The 16,782-nt window shown below is 42.5% G+C and overlaps 1 protein-coding gene across 3 annotated transcripts in view; it reads left to right on the top strand.

Annotated features, from left to right (window-relative positions):
- The first annotated feature begins 205 nt into the window (after positions 1-205).
- The window catches only part of Pus7 (pseudouridine synthase 7), a 58,186-nt gene continuing 41,609 nt past the window's right edge, over positions 206-16,782 (top strand). The window contains exons 1-5 of one of the 3 annotated variants that reach the window (XM_063237995.1): positions 206-407; positions 7,230-7,647; positions 11,407-11,491; positions 11,602-11,703; positions 14,857-15,001. In XM_063237995.1, coding sequence (XP_063094065.1) covers positions 290-407; positions 7,230-7,647; positions 11,407-11,491; positions 11,602-11,703; positions 14,857-15,001 — 868 coding nt within the window. In that variant the 5' untranslated portion in view covers positions 206-289. The remainder of the gene's footprint in view (positions 408-7,229; positions 7,648-11,406; positions 11,492-11,601; positions 11,704-14,856; positions 15,002-16,782) is intronic. The other 2 variants (XM_063237988.1, XM_003469801.5) reach the window with 2 other exon arrangements.

Genomic DNA, 16,782 nt, shown 5'->3' with positions numbered 1-16,782 from the left:
CACAGTAAAATCACTTTTTGCCCAGTCGCATCTTTTCAGATGAATGCCTGAATCAAAGCGTGGAGTTGTGGCTCGAGACCCCTTACTTCTTGGTCTCCCAGAGGATGTCGCGTGTGGGCGGGGCCTCCTAGCGTCCAATCGTGGTGTCTGGGCGGGGCCTCGGGGCGGGGCCTGGGGTGGCTGGGGTGTGGCCGGTAGGGGCGGCGCGGTGCGGCGCTGCGCCGCACGTGTGCGAGCCCGGCGGCAGCGAGTCCTCGGGTTCGCAGGGCGGGAGGCGAGCGCGCAGCCCATGGTCGCGGGCCCTCCCCGCCGCCTGATCAGTGTGGTCCAGGCCTGGGCCTCCCTCTTGTGTTCCAAGTACGGCGCCGGCTTCCTGGCCACTCGGCCCTCGCGCTTTCAACCTCCGGGTAAGTGCGCGGCTTTTCTGCCCGCCTCGCCCCGGCCCGGCCCGGCCTGGGCTGGCCCGGCCTGGCTTGGCCCTCCTGAGAGGCCGCGCGCGGTCCCTCGGTCGCTGCTCGTTACCCCGGCCCCAGCCCCGTCCGTCCGTCAGGGGGCGCCATGAGCCCGCGGGGCCTCTTCCCTCTACGCCTTTGCTTTCCTCCACCTAGAAAGAAACTCCCACCCTGCCTGGCCTAGCGTAGCCGACCCAGGCTTCCTCGGGTCCCGCCCACGTGCTGGCTTGCGGCCCTGGGGTCGCGCCCAGCCCGCTGCGCGCCAGATCTGCCGGGTTCCTGGGAAGGAGGAGTGAGTGGCAGGGGTTAGGAATAGGAAGGGCTCCTGGTGGGAGCGGGCTAGGAGTGTTGCCCCAGCTCCCAGCTTAGTGTTCTTAGCGTTTGCCCGCACCGTGGGGAGGACTGGGAGGGAGTTGAGGTTTTCAATTTTTTTTTCTTTGTTTTTTGGGGGGGCGGGTGCTGAGAATCAGCCTCATGACCTCGTGCTTGTGCCCTGAGCTAAACCCTCGGCCTGTTTTCAAGTTTCTAGTTCCATTGTCAGGCCACTTATTTCATTCCGAAAATACAGAATTACTGAGGTTTCTTTTTTTTGCCCCCAATCTGCGAGTCATCTGTAACATAGTAAATATAGTATATCCCACTTGGGGGCTGATGCCTTAACTGTCAAGGGATCTTGTCTAGTATGCGCCAGTATAGAAAGGAGGTGGATAGTCATATGAAAACAGCCCCACCGACTGAATTGACTTACCGAGTTTTTTGAACGTGCTTTGATATGGGCTGTGGCCATAAAGGTACTAGCGAAACAGCGATCTTACCATTGCTTAAGTTTGTTCCTGCTGCAGGTCCTTTACAGACACCTGTGGGTGCCCTGGATCTCTCTTCACGCACATTTTTTTTCGTGTCTGTTTGTTCAAGTTTTTGCTCAGAAATTACCTCCTAAAAGATGCTTTACTGGAGCCCCATCCTTCTTAGTATCAGCCTCCTTGCTCTGCTTTTATTTCTTCATGGCTTGCATGTTCTGAGATTTTGTTGTTGTTGTTACCGAATATATCCACAAATAGGATGTAAGTGCCTTCAGAGAGGGATATTTTCTTTTTCTTTCTTTTTTTTTTTTTTTTTTTTTTGTCTTTTTCCTTTTTTTTTTTTTTTTTTATCGGTACCGGGGATCGAACCCACGACTGTCTGCTTGCAAGGCAGGCACTTATGCCGCTGAGCTAAATCCCCAGCCCAGTATTTTCTGTTTTACTCTAGTACCTGTAGCAGTACCACACACACAAGACACACTCAATACCTATTATTCTGATAGACTCAGACATGTTAACTGTTAGGGTGTAGCTCATGCTATGCCCTAAAGAAAGAGTGCCTGATTTTGACAGCTAGAGGTGACTCCAATTTGCAAAGTATGGGGAACTCATTTAGAAATTGGCAGATACGGAAGGTTTTGAAATAGAATTAAGAAGGGGGCTGGAGATTTAGCTCAGCGGCATAAGCGCCTGCCTTGCAAGTAGGCAGTCGTGAGTTTGATCCCTGGTACCGAAAAAAAAGGAAAAAGACAAAAAAAGAAAAATAGAATTAAGACTAATGCAACCGTTTCACACGTTCGTTTTGGAGGAAATAATGTTAAGTGGTTGTTGTCAATGTGATTTTAAGCTTTTGAAGCCCAGGGTGGTGGTGCTTGCTTGTAATCCCAGCACTTGGGAAGCTGAGGCAAGAGGATCACCACCTCCAGCTTGAGATCATCCTGGGCTCCATAATGAGTTAATGAGTTCAAGGCCGGCCTGGACTACAGAGTGAGATCCTTTCGCCAAAAAAAAAAAAAAAAAAAAAAAAAAAATTGAAAATGCCAAGCTTTATCTTTGTTGTACATGGAGGATTTTAAGAGCTTGAGAATCTAATGTTTGAAAAAGAATTTTTAAATACTGGTAAAATTGTAGTGCTTCTATTCTCATTTGGCTCATTGAAGTGTGAAGGGAAACAAAAAACATTATTTTAGGATTCTCTTCAGAGAAATGTGCAGAACTTTAAGCTCATGGAAATTATTGAGTCAAGTCTTCTTAGACATTATTTGGCAATTAAGATGTTACTATCTTGGATAGTGTGTGTGTAACATGTTTCTTTTGGAAAAAATAAAGATCCTTATTTTTAAAGTCACTACATATTTTCAAAGTTGAATGCTTGAGTATTTTATCTTTGGATTGTCCTAAATACAAATCTGATCTTAGACATGGAACCTTGAGACAGTAAAGATTTCAGTCTTTGTGGCTGAATTCTTTTAAATCTTTTCCAGGTTCACAAGATCACCTTGCCCCAACTTAAAAAATATAGTCTGTTTTATTCTTTATTTTCCTGATTCTTCCTGCTTATGAAAACGACACAGAATTTTTGTGTTTTGCTCCAAATCTGGAACTTTGCATAGCTATTTGAGAAATATGTTCTTAGCTTCTAGGCCTACAGAATTGAAATAAACAAAACAGATATTCAGTGGTTTATAGTGGTACTGAAAATAGAATTTAATGATTTGTGTAGAAGTGCTAACATTGACTTGAATGAAAAGTACAGTTATATTTGAAATACAAAAGAATAATTAATGCTTGCAATTAGATAATCAAGAGATCAGACAGATGTCTACAAATATCGAGCCTAAGGATCTGTTTGATGCTGTTGGCCTATCGGCAGTAAGCTGTTTTTTTTGTTTCTTTGCATTTTTGTTTTGAGACAGGGTCTTGCTATCCAGTTCAGGGTGACATTAAACTCTGTGTGTAGCCCAAGTTGGAACACACAGCCAGTCCTCCTACCTCAGCCTCTGAAGTGCTGGGATTTCAAGCATGTGCAATTACATCTGGCTGTTGGCAATCTTTTGAACATCTCTTAAAATTAAATGAATGCCAAGCATGATGGCACTTGTTTGTAATCCCAGCACTCAGGAGGCTGAGGTGAGAGGTTAGAGGATTGGTGCAAGTTAAGTGACCAGCCCAGACTGCAGAATGAGTTTGAAGCCAGCCTGCACTGCATAGCAAGACCCTGTCTCAAATAAATATTTTTGGAGACAACCATGTTTACCCTAGAAAACAGAAAACACTTAAGAATTAAGACTCTTAACACTTAAAATTAAGACTCAGCAGCAGAGTTTTGTGCACTGTTCATAATAAACACTAGTAGCCAACAGATGAGAAGTTATTACAGACCTTTGGCCACATTGTGTCTTTTAATAGGCAAACTAAGGCTTAGAGAGCTTAAATGGCCCGTTTATAGTAGATGGCAAAATCTAGATTTGGCTCTAAATTGGAACAAGGTCGGTTTTGGGGGTTTTTTGTTGTTGTTTTTGGTTTTTGCATCAGGGGAGGGCAGTTGTCTTTGTCACTTTCTTATCACCAGAACAAACTACTCAAGATCCACAGTTTAAGAAGGGAACTTTATTTTGGCTCACGTTTTGGAAATTTCGGTCCATGGTCAACTGGCTCAAATGCAGAGATAACATGGGGGTTGGGGCCTACCCAGGAGAAGAGCCACTTATCTCAAGGTGGTCAGGAAGCAGAGAGCAGGGAGGAAGCTTGGAAGGAGCACAGCTCTAACAGTAAGTCAGCTGGCCGTAGCACCCCCATGATCCAGTCACCTTCCACACCCGAGTTATTTGGGGGATATTTTAGATCTGAATCGTAGTGGTGATGGGCACTCTGACTGTAAAGGCCCAAACAAGCCTCATGCTTGTCACCTGCTGGCTGTACTTGGCTCGTTGCTTAAATATTCTGACCTCAGACGGGTATCAAAACCTCCTGGCAGATCCTTTGATACTTCTGGGGATCTTATGATGCCATTGGCATTGGGGGGCCACTTTGAGATTTATGGTAAAGGTATGTGATGCAATGTGCTGACACCCTACAGAACATTTCTACTTGGGTGTCAGTCAGCTACATGGATGTCATGGCTCCATACCATCTGAGTGGCTTATCATTTCCGCCTCTTGCCTCTGTTTCTGGGGCCCTCATATCACAGAGAACTCCACTGCCCCCCAGGTCCCCAAGGCAGAAAACCTGCATCCTCATGGCATAGTTCTGTTTTCCATATTGTCTCCCAGTCTTATCCTGGTAGTTCCCAGTGTTCTTGAATATCCTTTCTCCTCTGAGTCAGCCTTAGAAAAGTTGTACAAGTTTTTTCCCAAATGCATTGCTGAACCCTCTTGCTGTGTGGTGTTCAACTCTCAAAGTTCCTGGGGAGAAGGACAGCGAGAGGATGGGGAAAGAGACAATATACAGAAAGCTGAGATCAAGAGGAGCCCTCTCTCGGGATGGGAGGAAAGGAACTGCTCACCCACCACAGTGCTTTTATACATTTAGAAAGTCCATGTCAGGTGAAACCACTTTGCCTAACAACTAGCTTGCCTCGGGCCCCATATTCTCCCCAAGCTCTTGGTTTGATCATTAGCTCAGAGCTGGTTTTCCAGCCTAACTGCAGGTTCTTTTCAGAGGGTACTGTGAAATAGGTTTTTGTTTTGTTAGAACTCAGAAAACTAAGACGGGCTTGGTTTTCAAAAGAGAGTGTAGTTCCATCCATGTAGTCTTGTGTAGTTTCTGCCCATGCCCCTGACTTTCCCTCAGACTCACTTCCACATTGAGAAACAGCAGTTTGAGATTTGCTGGTGCGCCCTGTCTGTGTCCCTGCCATGGCACATGCTGTGCTCTCTAACTAAGCATCTTTTCTACCTTTCCACACCTTCCTCTTTCTCCAGCTTGAGAAGTTGGCTCAGGTGTTCATACCTCATTCTTACTGAGGCTTGCCCTGACACTGACCTTGCTGCCTCTGATGGCTGTTGTGTCCTCTTATCCCCTAATGCCTGGTTCCTTGTACTTTTGCTCAGTTCCCTGTTCATGGCTCACTTAATGATCCTCTGTTGCCTTTTAATTTTTTTTTTCAAGCCTACCTTTCCGATGGATGTTGCCTTTTAAATTCAAGTTTTTCTTTCTTTTTTTTTTTTTTTAATCAGTACCAGGGATCGAACTCACGACTGCCTGCTTGCAAGGCAGGAGCTTATGCCGCTGAGCTAAATCCCCAGCCCCAAGTTTTTCTTTTTATTTTAAGGAGAAAAGATAAAAACAATGATACAGATAAATTTTTCAGTTAAATACCTCCATTTGTACAAACTCCATTTGTAGGCAACTTTGCTGTCATAAAGTAAGAAAGAGCAACTTTTCATAAATTAGCATTTGTTTTTAACTATTGCTTATAGAATCAGTGCTTTCTTGCTTGCTCATAGATCACTTTATGTAACTGGTTATGTTGTTCTGTTTTCGATTGTTTTTCTTTTTGGGTTTCTTCAATTTTCTTTAATTTTTTGTCTTTCACAGGAAATTGATATTGGTGTTTTGTTTGTTTGCAGTGCTAAGCATAGATCCCAGTCCCTCATGAATGTTAGGCAAGTGCTGTACCACTGAGTCAGATCCCCAACCCTAAAGGAAAAGTTTTGTTTTTTTTTTTTTAGCTTGCTGAGGATTGAATCTAGGACTTTTGCAAACTTTTCTTTCTATTCTTGATTTTTACCAGGGAATCAAGATCAAAGATGATTCTGAAAACTGAGATCATAATCATCATCATTTTTGCTATAGATATAGTTGGGTATCTTGTTAGTCATGTCTTCAAGAAATAGAATATTCATTTTCTGCTTATGTTTTCTTATGAAAGTTTATGACATTTGTGTATTCATTTCCATATCTCTGTAATGGGAATAAGAAAAACTTTTGTCTAGTGAGATCCAATTAGGTATGGGTAGTCTTGGATATGGGGGGGTTTATGTTGAACTCCCAGGGCCTTGTGTGTGCTTGGCAAGTTCTCTGCTGCTGAGTTGCACTCCCAGACTAGAAGACATTCTCTTTTTTTTTCAGATTGTGATTTTTATTTTATCTTTTCCGTGTTGAGGCTTGAACCCTGTTTATGGTTCAGTATTGTTAAGTAAATACATATTGTTTTCCAATCAACATTATGTATGTGTGTCTGTGTCTTTGTGTTTACTGAGGGTTGAACCCAGGGAGCACAGAGTGGCACAAGTTGGCTGGTGGGCTCTATGTTGCTGTCCTGCCTCAGCCACCTGAGTAGTGGGGATTACAGGCGTCAACCACCATACCTAATTTCTTGTGTTTTTAATTGTGTGGTATGAGTATGCTCTCATGTCAGCAGATGCATTTATAAACTATTAGAGTACATCATTTTATGAGAGGATAGGATGTTACATGTGAGACAAAAGTGAAATGATTCAGCTGTGGTATTCAGTGACAGTAGCAAGTTATCACCACTGTCCCCAGCCACCTAAAACCTCTCCTGGAAGCAACCCCCTTTCCCAGTTTCTGATTGTTGTGCGTACGTATTGATCAGTTTACATACACAGACAGGCCTTGCCATTCTTCATTTTTGCTTATATAGAAAGTAAAGTAAGCATCCTATAGTTAAAACATCATGGATCAAATTACATATTTTTAAGGCTCGGTTGGATATTATCAGATTCTGTGCAGAAGTATTGTGCCAGTTTTCTGTTCCACCAAGAGAACTTTTGCTGTCAAGAAGCATTTTACTAAATGACTTGAGAACCCCCTGAGCAAAGCTAACTGTCTCTGTTTGCCCAAACAGACTTTTTTTTTTCGTTTTCGTTTTTATCGGTACCAGGGATCGAACTCACGACTGCTGCTTGTAAGGCAGACGCTTATGCCGCTGAGCTAAATCCCCAACCCCAAACAGACTTTTTTAAAATAAGTGATTGTTACTTCAAGATTTTTTCTCCTTCTTTTTAAGGCTCCCTTAAATGTTTCCTTGGAGCCTTGAAGATGGAAATGGCGGGTGTGTCCCTGAAACGTGGATACGTTGTGGTTGAAGACAGTGACTGTGCGGGTCCAACTGAGGAGATAAAAAAACAGAAGGTCTTGGAACGCTGCCTGCCTGAAGCAGGAGATGGCCTGGACAGTCACTGTCTGCCCAGCAGTGACACAGAGCCCCAGCCACCAGAAGTCGGCAGTGCTGGGAAAGGTAAAAAGAATTCCGGTGCCCCCCTGGAGGAAGAGGAAGAGGAAGATGGCTTTTCAGAGGAAGGAGAGGAAGAGGAGGAGGCAGAGAGCTTTGCAGAGATGATGAAGCACGGGCTCACGGAGCTTGATGTGGGCATCACCAAGTTTGTAAGTTCTCATCAAGGATTCTCAGGGATCTTGAAGGAAAGGTATGTTTAGCTTATGTGTAAGGTTATTTAGTTGCATTAGTTTTTCTTTAGCAGAAGAAATCAGCAAAACAGTTTTCCATTTAGCTTTCTCACTCCCAAGGATCAGTTCCACTTATGGTCAGAGAGGAAGAGGATAGAGAACTACCTGAGTGGGTGAATGATCTGATTGACTGACTGTGATTGATTGTGGGGAGTAAGACAGGGGCTCACTATGTAGTTCAGGTGGCCTTGAACTCAATTTGTACCAATACTGGCCTTGGACTCTTAGTGATCTTCTTGCCTCAGCGTCCTGAGTGCTAGGATTACAAGTGTGCACCACCATGCTGACCACATTTTTTTAATACTTTAAATAGAAATCATAGCCCATTCTTATGAAAGGAAGAACCTTTGCAGAACTGTTTAAATATATAAAAATAATTTTCAAAAAAGAATCAAATTATATCATGTATAAGTACAAATTCCCTATTAGGAATGTGATTATTTTATATATATAAAATGTACACCCCCAGAATCATTTTCTTTAAAAAGAAAAAAATTTCCCAGTGATACACATTGTTATTATGCAGATGGATGCTGTTCATTTGGTTAAATTCTTTTGAACGGTTTGAACTTTTCTCCTGAATTCATCTAAAATCTTAAAACTCTCACTTGAGTACACCACATCTACAGTAGAAAAAATGTAGTCTTTGGAGCCAGATGGATCTGTCTGTAAATCTAGTTCAGCCATTTAATAGTTACTTAACTCCTCCAAGCCTGGGTATCTCTATCCAAAAAATAGATCAAGATACCATGGTGGAATTGTTGAGAGGAGTGTAAATAATATGTGTGCATTATTTAACAGCAGTAAGCTTCAGAGCAGCTCATGGTGGACTTACTGGGTTCTGATTTAAGCTATTCACTGTACTTTATATGTTTTATGATTTAGTTCCATGTGGACCATCTGACCTCAGCTAATATTAATAAGCTTTTATTTATACATTTCTTAGTGGTTTTCTGTGGTAGAATATTCTAGAAGCTTCTAGTATAACCAGGATGATAGTGCACACCTATAAATCCCAGCTGTTTAAGAGACTGAAACAGGAGGATTGTAAGTTGATGGCCAGCCTAGACAGCTTATTTATGAGACCCTGTCTTATTTATTTTTTACTCATCGCTGAGACAAAATACCTGATGCCTAAAGTTGGGAAAGGAAAGGTTTGTTTTTTATAGTTTTTGGAGTTTTTAGTCCATATTCAGTTGGCTCCAGGCAGGGTGGCATGGTGGGGCCACAGTTCATGGCGGCTGCAAAGAGCAAGGCAGAAACCTGCAAGACACACACACACACGCACACGCACACGCACACCTTTTTTTGCTATATATTATAGTGGCTTCACCCCTAGGTGGGTGTAGCACTGACACCATCAATTTAAGCTCTAGACAATGAACCAATCGCAAATGGACAATGCAAATGCATAAGGGCTGGGGGCCACAGACATAAACCATGATATTTCACCTCTGGCCCCCAGAACTCATGTACACCCTTTATATAAAAGACATTTAGACCATCTCCAAGAGTTGCCAAAGTCCTAATAATTTTAGCATTGCTGAAAAATCTTAAGTTTTAAGTCTCCCCTGATAGCTATGGCAAACTCTTAACTGTAACCCCCTGTACAAATGAAACAAGGTTAAACATTTCTGAAATATAAAGGCACAAGATAAACATTACCATTTTAAAAGTTACAAACAAGGGAATATAAAGCATTGGAAACATAGCAAGTCCAACATCCAGCAGAGTGAACATTAAGTCCTAGACTTTGTTTTTTTGGTACCCGGGATCGAACTCAGACTGTGGACTTGCAAGGCAGGTGCTTATGCCGCTGAGCTAAATCCCTGGCAAGTCCTAGACTTTTATGCTCAGCATTTGAAGCAGTCTGGTTGTAAATTCTAAAAGGCTTGGGTGATTTCACCCCCACAGCACTTTTAGGGATATAGGCTTCTGCAGTTTTTCTCTTAAACCCTTTCTCTTTACTTTTTGTGGCTTTTCTTGGATGATCCATATTTTTGACTTTTTTAAACTTTTGGGGTCTCTGTTGCACCTTTGGCTTTACCTTTATATTTATAAATTGTCCTTTCAGGGCACAGTGCTTGACCTCCCAGGCCCTTTACAATTGAGGAAGAAGCTGTCTTATCCTCACAATTTGTACTTTTTTTTTTTGCACCTAAAATCAGCCCCATGTGGATGCCGCCAAGGTTTGCTGCCAGCTGGAGTAGTAGCCAGACGTTTTTTTTTCTTGGCTGTAGGGGTTGATTGCCTGGATCATCGCTAGGCTCTGTGAACCTGATTGTGAAGAAAAGCTTTTCTATGTTGCCGCCATTATGGAACCTCATGTGGCTTCTGTCACCATTCTGGAGCATGGTGCTGTGCAGCTTTCCCCTCTGAGCAAATTCTTTCACTTTTGCAGTTTTGAGGCTGCAAAAGGTGGAGACCCGCTGCTTTTTGGGATGCCCCATGGCCATCTTTTTTATTTCTCTGTTTTTCCTCAGCAGTGAAAGTCACAACTTTTGTCTTTACAATCCACAGTTTTACTGGAGTTTTTTTTTTTTTTTTTTTTGGCCAAACTCACAGTGTTGTAAATTATTGGCTTTTTTACAGTTTTGTTTTTTTTTTTTTTGGCCAAACTCACAGTGTTGTAAATTATTGGTTGTTGGGCTCTTTGCTCTTGATTTGCAACCATAAAGCTGGCTAAAAGCCCCCAACAATAGCCATGTCACAGCCTCAACATTTGACTGCCTTGAAATTTTTTTGCCAGATTAATCAGTCTGTTGCTCTTAGTCTCAGGTAAAGTGTCTGGGCACGAGCAAAATGTAATTGTAAGCAAACTTTATGCCAAGCCATAACATACTTCGTGGGAAGTCCAACCAATGTAGTCCTTTTTTTCAGCAAAAATCTCCCAAACCTGGTCTTTACCATCAGACTTTTTATCAGACTTTTGGTCTCTTGAGCTCTGACCAGAATCTCCTCTATAGAACAGCCTAAGCTGCTCTAGCTCTATGCATCCAGGTGACATGTCCAAACCTTTTTAAACTCTGCACACAAGTCATTTTTAAAGCCTCTTGAAAAACATGGTCAGTTATAGTCACAACAAACGACCCCACTTATGGTACCAAATTTTGTCTTAGTTATTTTTTACTTGTTCCTGAGACAAAATACCTGATACCCAAAATTGAGAAAGGAAAGCTTTATTTCCTACAGTTTTGGGAGGTTTAGTCTACACTCAGTTGGCTCCAAGGCAGGGTGGCATGGTGGGGATGCAGTTTATGGCAGCTGTAAAACAGCAAGGCAGAAACCAGCAAGAGAGAATGACATATCTTCTTCCTGCCATTGCATTGTATGTTGGCTCCACCCCTATGTGGGTGTAGCACTGGCACCATTAATCCACCATCACCTCTAGACAGTGAACCAATCACAAACGCACAATGCAAATTCATGAGGCCTGGGGTCTACCAATATAAACCATGACAGACCCCTTCTCAAAATAAAGGGTGAGGCTCTGGGTATATAGCTTAGTGTGTCCTTAGTTTACTCTCTAGTGCTAAATAGGGGGAAAACCAAAACACCTGAGCTTGGTGTGACCCAGCATATGTTAAAAACCAAAAACTTAATATGACTACACTGAAGATTTTTTCTAAAATTCCTTGTGCTGGTTGGTGATAAACCTTATTGTAAAATTAATAAGTAAGATGTCAGTTCTCTAAACATATGTGTTTTCTTTTTATCAGATATTCTGACTTCATTGTCCATGAAATAGGAAAAGATGGGCGGATCAGCCATTTGGATGACTTATCTGTTCCAGTGGATGAGGAGGTAGAAGTAGTTCTAGCAAGAATCACCTTCTGCATAGAAATCGCATTTTCTAGAGTTTGTGTCTTTGAATTACGTGTGACTCACTGTGAGTTCTCATGGTTAATTTAAAGGATCCTTCAGAAGATGCATTTACAGTTTTGACAGCTGAAGAAAAGCAGCAATTGGAGGAGCTCCAGCTTTTTAAAAATAAGGAAACCAGTGTTGCCATCGAGGTAAGGGGTTGCAAAGACATCAGAGGGTTTTTAGGGTTTTGGTTGCTTCTCTTCAGGTGAATATTACTAAGTGTTCAGCGGGACGTGCGGCCTGTAGGGCCCCATGACTCAGGGTAGGCTGAGGCAGGAGGATCATCCTAAGTTCAGGCCAGCCTGAACTACACAGTGAGACTGTTTCAAAGAAGCAACACAAAAAAGTCATTAAAAAGTTCCAGTGTTTAACAAAAGTGTAACCTTGCCTTGTTTGATTACATTAACATTCTTTTTTTCAAGAGCAGGGAACCAATATCCAGATAAAGTATAGCAAAGGAGAACATTTTGGGTTTTGAGGGTTTTCTTGGGGCGGGGGTATCGGGGATTGAACCTTCAGCCTTAGATTTGCCAAGCAGGCACTTATGCCACTGAGCTAAACCCCCAAACCCTCGTTTTGGGTTTGTTTTTTTTTTTTTTTAATTTTATGACCATAAATCAGGAATGAAATCAGTTCAGAGCACAGGATGACAGTTCTGTTCACTTCTCCGTCTCCAGTGGGGCTGGCAGGGCCACCATGCACCACCACCGAGCAACACCTTTTTGCTTGGATTTTTAGGTTTCTACTATCTGTGTTTTTAATTTTGATTTACCGTTTATTTACTTTGTGGAGAGGAGTACCAGGGCTTGTGCTGCCAAGCTAAATCCCTGTCCCGTCTTTGGTTTTTAAAACACATTGAGGGCAGGTGCTACATGGATATAACACATCTTAATCCTTTTTGTTTTTCTAAGTCCCCCCCTTCAAAGTATCTATATCTGTGTTAAAAAAAAATGAAGGTTAATGGTGTATTTTATTTACCTTAATACATTCAAAACACACTACCTTTTTAATATATAATTTTTAAATTCTTGGGGTGCTTTACATTCCTTTTTTCCCTGCTGAGTCTTCAAATCCAATGTTATTTTACCCCAATACCACATCTTTCTTCCAAGCAGCCACATTTCAGGTGCTCCATGGCTAATGGCTGACACACTGAACAGGACAACACATCCTTTGTCTAGATTAATGCAAAATTTAGAGTTTTACATTACGTCAGTCTCACATTTTGTACCATTTTGGCATTGTTAAGCTTTGGTTTGATTTTGGTTTTGGTGTCAGGCTCTTGCTGTGTAGTTCAGGCTGGCTTTTTTTTTTTTTTACCGGTACCAGGGATTGAACTCACGACCATGCGCTTGCAAGGCAGGCACTTATGTCGCTGAGCTAAATTCCCAGCCCCTTCCGGCTGGCTTTTAACTTGCCGTGTAACCCCAGCTGGCCTCAGACTCACAGTTGTGTCTCTACTTCAGCCTCTAGGTGCTGGAATGGATATATAACCATGCCTGCCTAAGTTTTCATCTATTTTTTGGTACTGAGTATTGAACCTGAGGCCTTCACACTGAACTACCTCCCAGCCCTTTTTACATTTTTATTTCTGTATTTTGAGACAGGGTCTTATTCAGTTGCTTAATTACATGGAGTGGCCTGAAACTTAGTCCCCTTGCCCCAGCCTAAGGCATGAGTCACCGTGCCCAATTAACTTTTGACTTATAGAAGGCATGAACTATGGGCAGGTTTCCTCAACTAGCAAGTAAGAAGGAGGATCTTTCTGTTCCTTTGGTTTTTTGGGTATCAGGAATCCAACTCAGGACCTCATGCTTGCCAGGCAGGTGTTGTGTTGCTGAGGTATATCCCAGCCAAGACTAAGAAGATCTTTCTGGACTTTTAAGGTATAAATATACACGCAGACACAGCCTATTACTCTAACTCATTATCCACAGTTTCAATTCTAGGCTCACCTACCGATACAGTCATTTATCTATAATTAGGGTGCAGGTTGTTTTTATTTTCATTTTCATTTTTATTTTTATTGTGCTGAAGTACTGTCAAAATTTTTAGCCAGTAATAATTGTATTCTATCTTGGTGTTTTTAGCTTGAACCATTCCCATTAGTAGGCCTTGAAATCAAATTAGTGATTATCACAGTCAGCATTGTTTAATGGGATAAATGAAATAGAAATACCCATACATTGAATAGAGTGTCAGTATTATTTGTGAATTTTGATTTAATTAATTTTTTTTGCTGCTAGGGATTGAACCCAGGAGCTACATCCCCAGCCCTTTTTCCTCTTTTTAAGGTTTCACTAAGTCACTAAATTGAATTTGCAATTTTTGGGATTGAATTTGCAGTCTTTCTGCCGTAGCCTCCCAGAGTGCTGAAATTACCAAATTGGTATCACCAGACTCAGTTGGGAAAAAAAATTTTTTTGGTACTGTACTCACCCATTTGTGCTATTAAGTAGTAGTGTTTTATTTTGTTCTGTTGTTAATGTGAGATGCCCTCTAAAACTGAAAAAGTTGTAGAAGTCTTTAAGCATACATTTTGTTTATGTTCATTTTTTATTGTGAGCCAGTGTGCTAGAATCTCACTATAAAACAATTTAGTGTAGAATAAAATCCAGTGTCACACTGGGCATGGTGGCGCAGGCCCATAATCGCAGCTCTCAGGAGGTTGTCATGAGAGAATCACTGTGCAGTCCTAGCCATCCTGGGCTACATAGTGAGTTAAAGGCCAACCTGAGTGGCATAGTAAGACCCTGTCTCAAAATAAATAAATAAATAAATAAATACAGCCAAACAGAGAAGAAGAATAAAATCCAGCAGTAGACAAGACTGTCAAAGGAATTGAGTTACTGCTTACCAGGGCCTGGCATGCCTATCACTGTAATTTGTAAGCCCCAGGCCTTTGCACTGGAGAGGCACCAGGGGAGCTTCTGCAACTGTGTCCAACACCTGCCTTCAGATCCAGTTCTGTTGCCCTCCGACTCTGTAGTGTTAGACATAGCCCATGACCTCTCAACCCTCCTATCCTCATCTGTAATAGATGCGTTGATAGTGTGATGGAGAGGTTATGAAGATTCGGTGCAACAGTGTCTGGGAAGTGCTTGGTACGGGGACTGGCAGATGGACTCGCACAGTTCGCACAGTTCACGCACCCTTAGAAGTTGCCCGATTATGAAGCTCTAAAATACTCTGAAACTCTACCCAGGCACTTTATTGTTTGCTTACTGAATAAGATGAGCTGCGATTTTACTTCTCTGTTTAATGTTTGTTGAAGTAGAAGTGTCACTGTGTGTTTTTAACAGGTTATTGAGGACACCAAAGAGAAGAGAACCATCATTCATCAAGCCATAAAATCTCTGTTTCCTGGACTAGAGACAAAAACAGAGGAAAGAGAAGGGAAGAAATACATTGTAGCCTACCACGCTGCTGGGAAGAAGGCCTTGGCAAGTGAGTACAGGAGGAGAAAGATTGCTGGGCTGGGCTGCTTCAGACCTCTGCCTGGCTGCCTCTCCGCAGCTGCCACGCTGCTGCACAGAGAAGGGTACTGACCCTGTCACTCCTTTGACAGGATGCATGTTGTCATTTCAGTTGCCAGAGCCAACCACAGCCGCTGTGTGCTGGGGGCATTGTGCCTTCTCTGGGAGAGTGGTGCATAGGCGTGACAGTGGGGTCCCGAGAGTTAGGAGCGTAACAGGTTTCTGCAGGGCAGCACAGCTAAGTGGCAGAAGGACTGTTGCTCATCTGAGGTCTTCTTTTAAAATTTTAATTCAGAATAGACACTGAAAACAGTAGGTAAAGTCCAACAAGCTGTCTCTGAATATACAACAGCGTTCAGATCATATAAACCTTTTGCCTTTTAAGTAAAGAGTCCCATGGAGTCATCTGTGTTCTTAATAGAGGAGAAAGAATGTTAAGATGAATAAAAATGCTTGTCATATTTTATCATGAGGGTATAGTTTCTGTTTCTGCTTCCCAACTCTTGAGTATTTCTTCACTCACACAGAAAATATATGGAGTATTTGGAAAGTGACCCCTTACCTGAATACATCTTTCAGTGTATTGCTCATTTATGAATCACTGGGATATTTATATTCTCATGTGCTTTCTATAGCCATGAAAATTTCTGTTAGCAAAGAACTGTGAGAAAAATTAAGGAAAAAGAAAAAATAGTTAATGTTTCCTCTTTTTCCTATCAAATCAGCCAAGGAAGTTATTTTCTGTGGTACTGGGAATGGAACCCAGGAGCACTCACTCATCCAGTAAGCTACAGCTTACTATTTTCCTTCTTTTCCTCTTCTCTCTATTTTTCTTCTTCCCCTCGTCTACCAGTGATGACTCCTGATAGTCATCAATTACTGTGTTTACTAGTATAGAACCCCAAGGTTATATAATGAGGCCAGTCCCTTAGGGCTCTGTCAGTATTCTTGTAGGTCAGTTTAAACGTTAGTACTGTACATGAGCAAAGCTTCGTTTTTAACAATGAGATTCTAAAAGAAAAGACAGCAAGAATAAGGTTAAACGAGCCCAAGAAGATCGTCTGCAACATGAGAAACCTTGAGCAGCTGGGGAAGAGGAGACGCATTTGGAGGCCATTTACCAGTGATACCCAAAGGAAGGAAAAGTGTGACCACACCTGTGCAGCTTCCCGGGGCACAGGCTGTTCATCACTCCTCATTCTGCAAACTAACAGCAGCGTGTGCTTCCTTTTCATCTGGGCCACAGTGTAGTCACTCCCGAGTGGCTTTGCTGCAGTCAGGCTTGCCAGAGAGCAGGAAGCCCTGTGGTAAACCATTTCAGTGATGGTTTCATGGTTCCCCACGGACAGCTCACGAGTAGTAGCTTTGGTAGCTGTGGAGGGGCCAGGTGACGCCCTCCACACAGGATGCCCAGGATGTTTGGGCTCACGGTCCCTGCAGTGCTGCAGGACAGGGAGGTCTGTGGGGCAGGTAACCCGCTGCTCTGCAGTGTGGCCATGAGGAAAGGGCGGAGGTTTTCTTTTGAACTTACTAGAAATGATCTTCATTTCTTGGGAGATGCCAGGTCTTGTGGGGGGAAATGGGAGTTGTAGGACCAAGTGGCTCAGAGATTCTTCGCCCTTTGCTTCCTCCCTCCCTCCCTCCCTCCCTCCCTCTCTTTCTCCATTCCAGAGATTTTTTTTGTAATCTGTGCTTTGAAATATTAGTACCTGTTTGCTGCATGCAATCTTAATTCTTTTCCAATTCCCCTCC

Source organism: Cavia porcellus, unplaced genomic scaffold (assembly GCF_034190915.1).
Source record: "Cavia porcellus strain 051 isolate PalLab524CR breed Dunkin Hartley unplaced genomic scaffold, mCavPor4.1 scaffold_2, whole genome shotgun sequence".
In the NCBI taxonomy this organism is placed as follows: Eukaryota; Metazoa; Chordata; class Mammalia; order Rodentia; family Caviidae; genus Cavia; species Cavia porcellus.
This window is presented reverse-complemented; position numbering and strand designations above follow the sequence as displayed.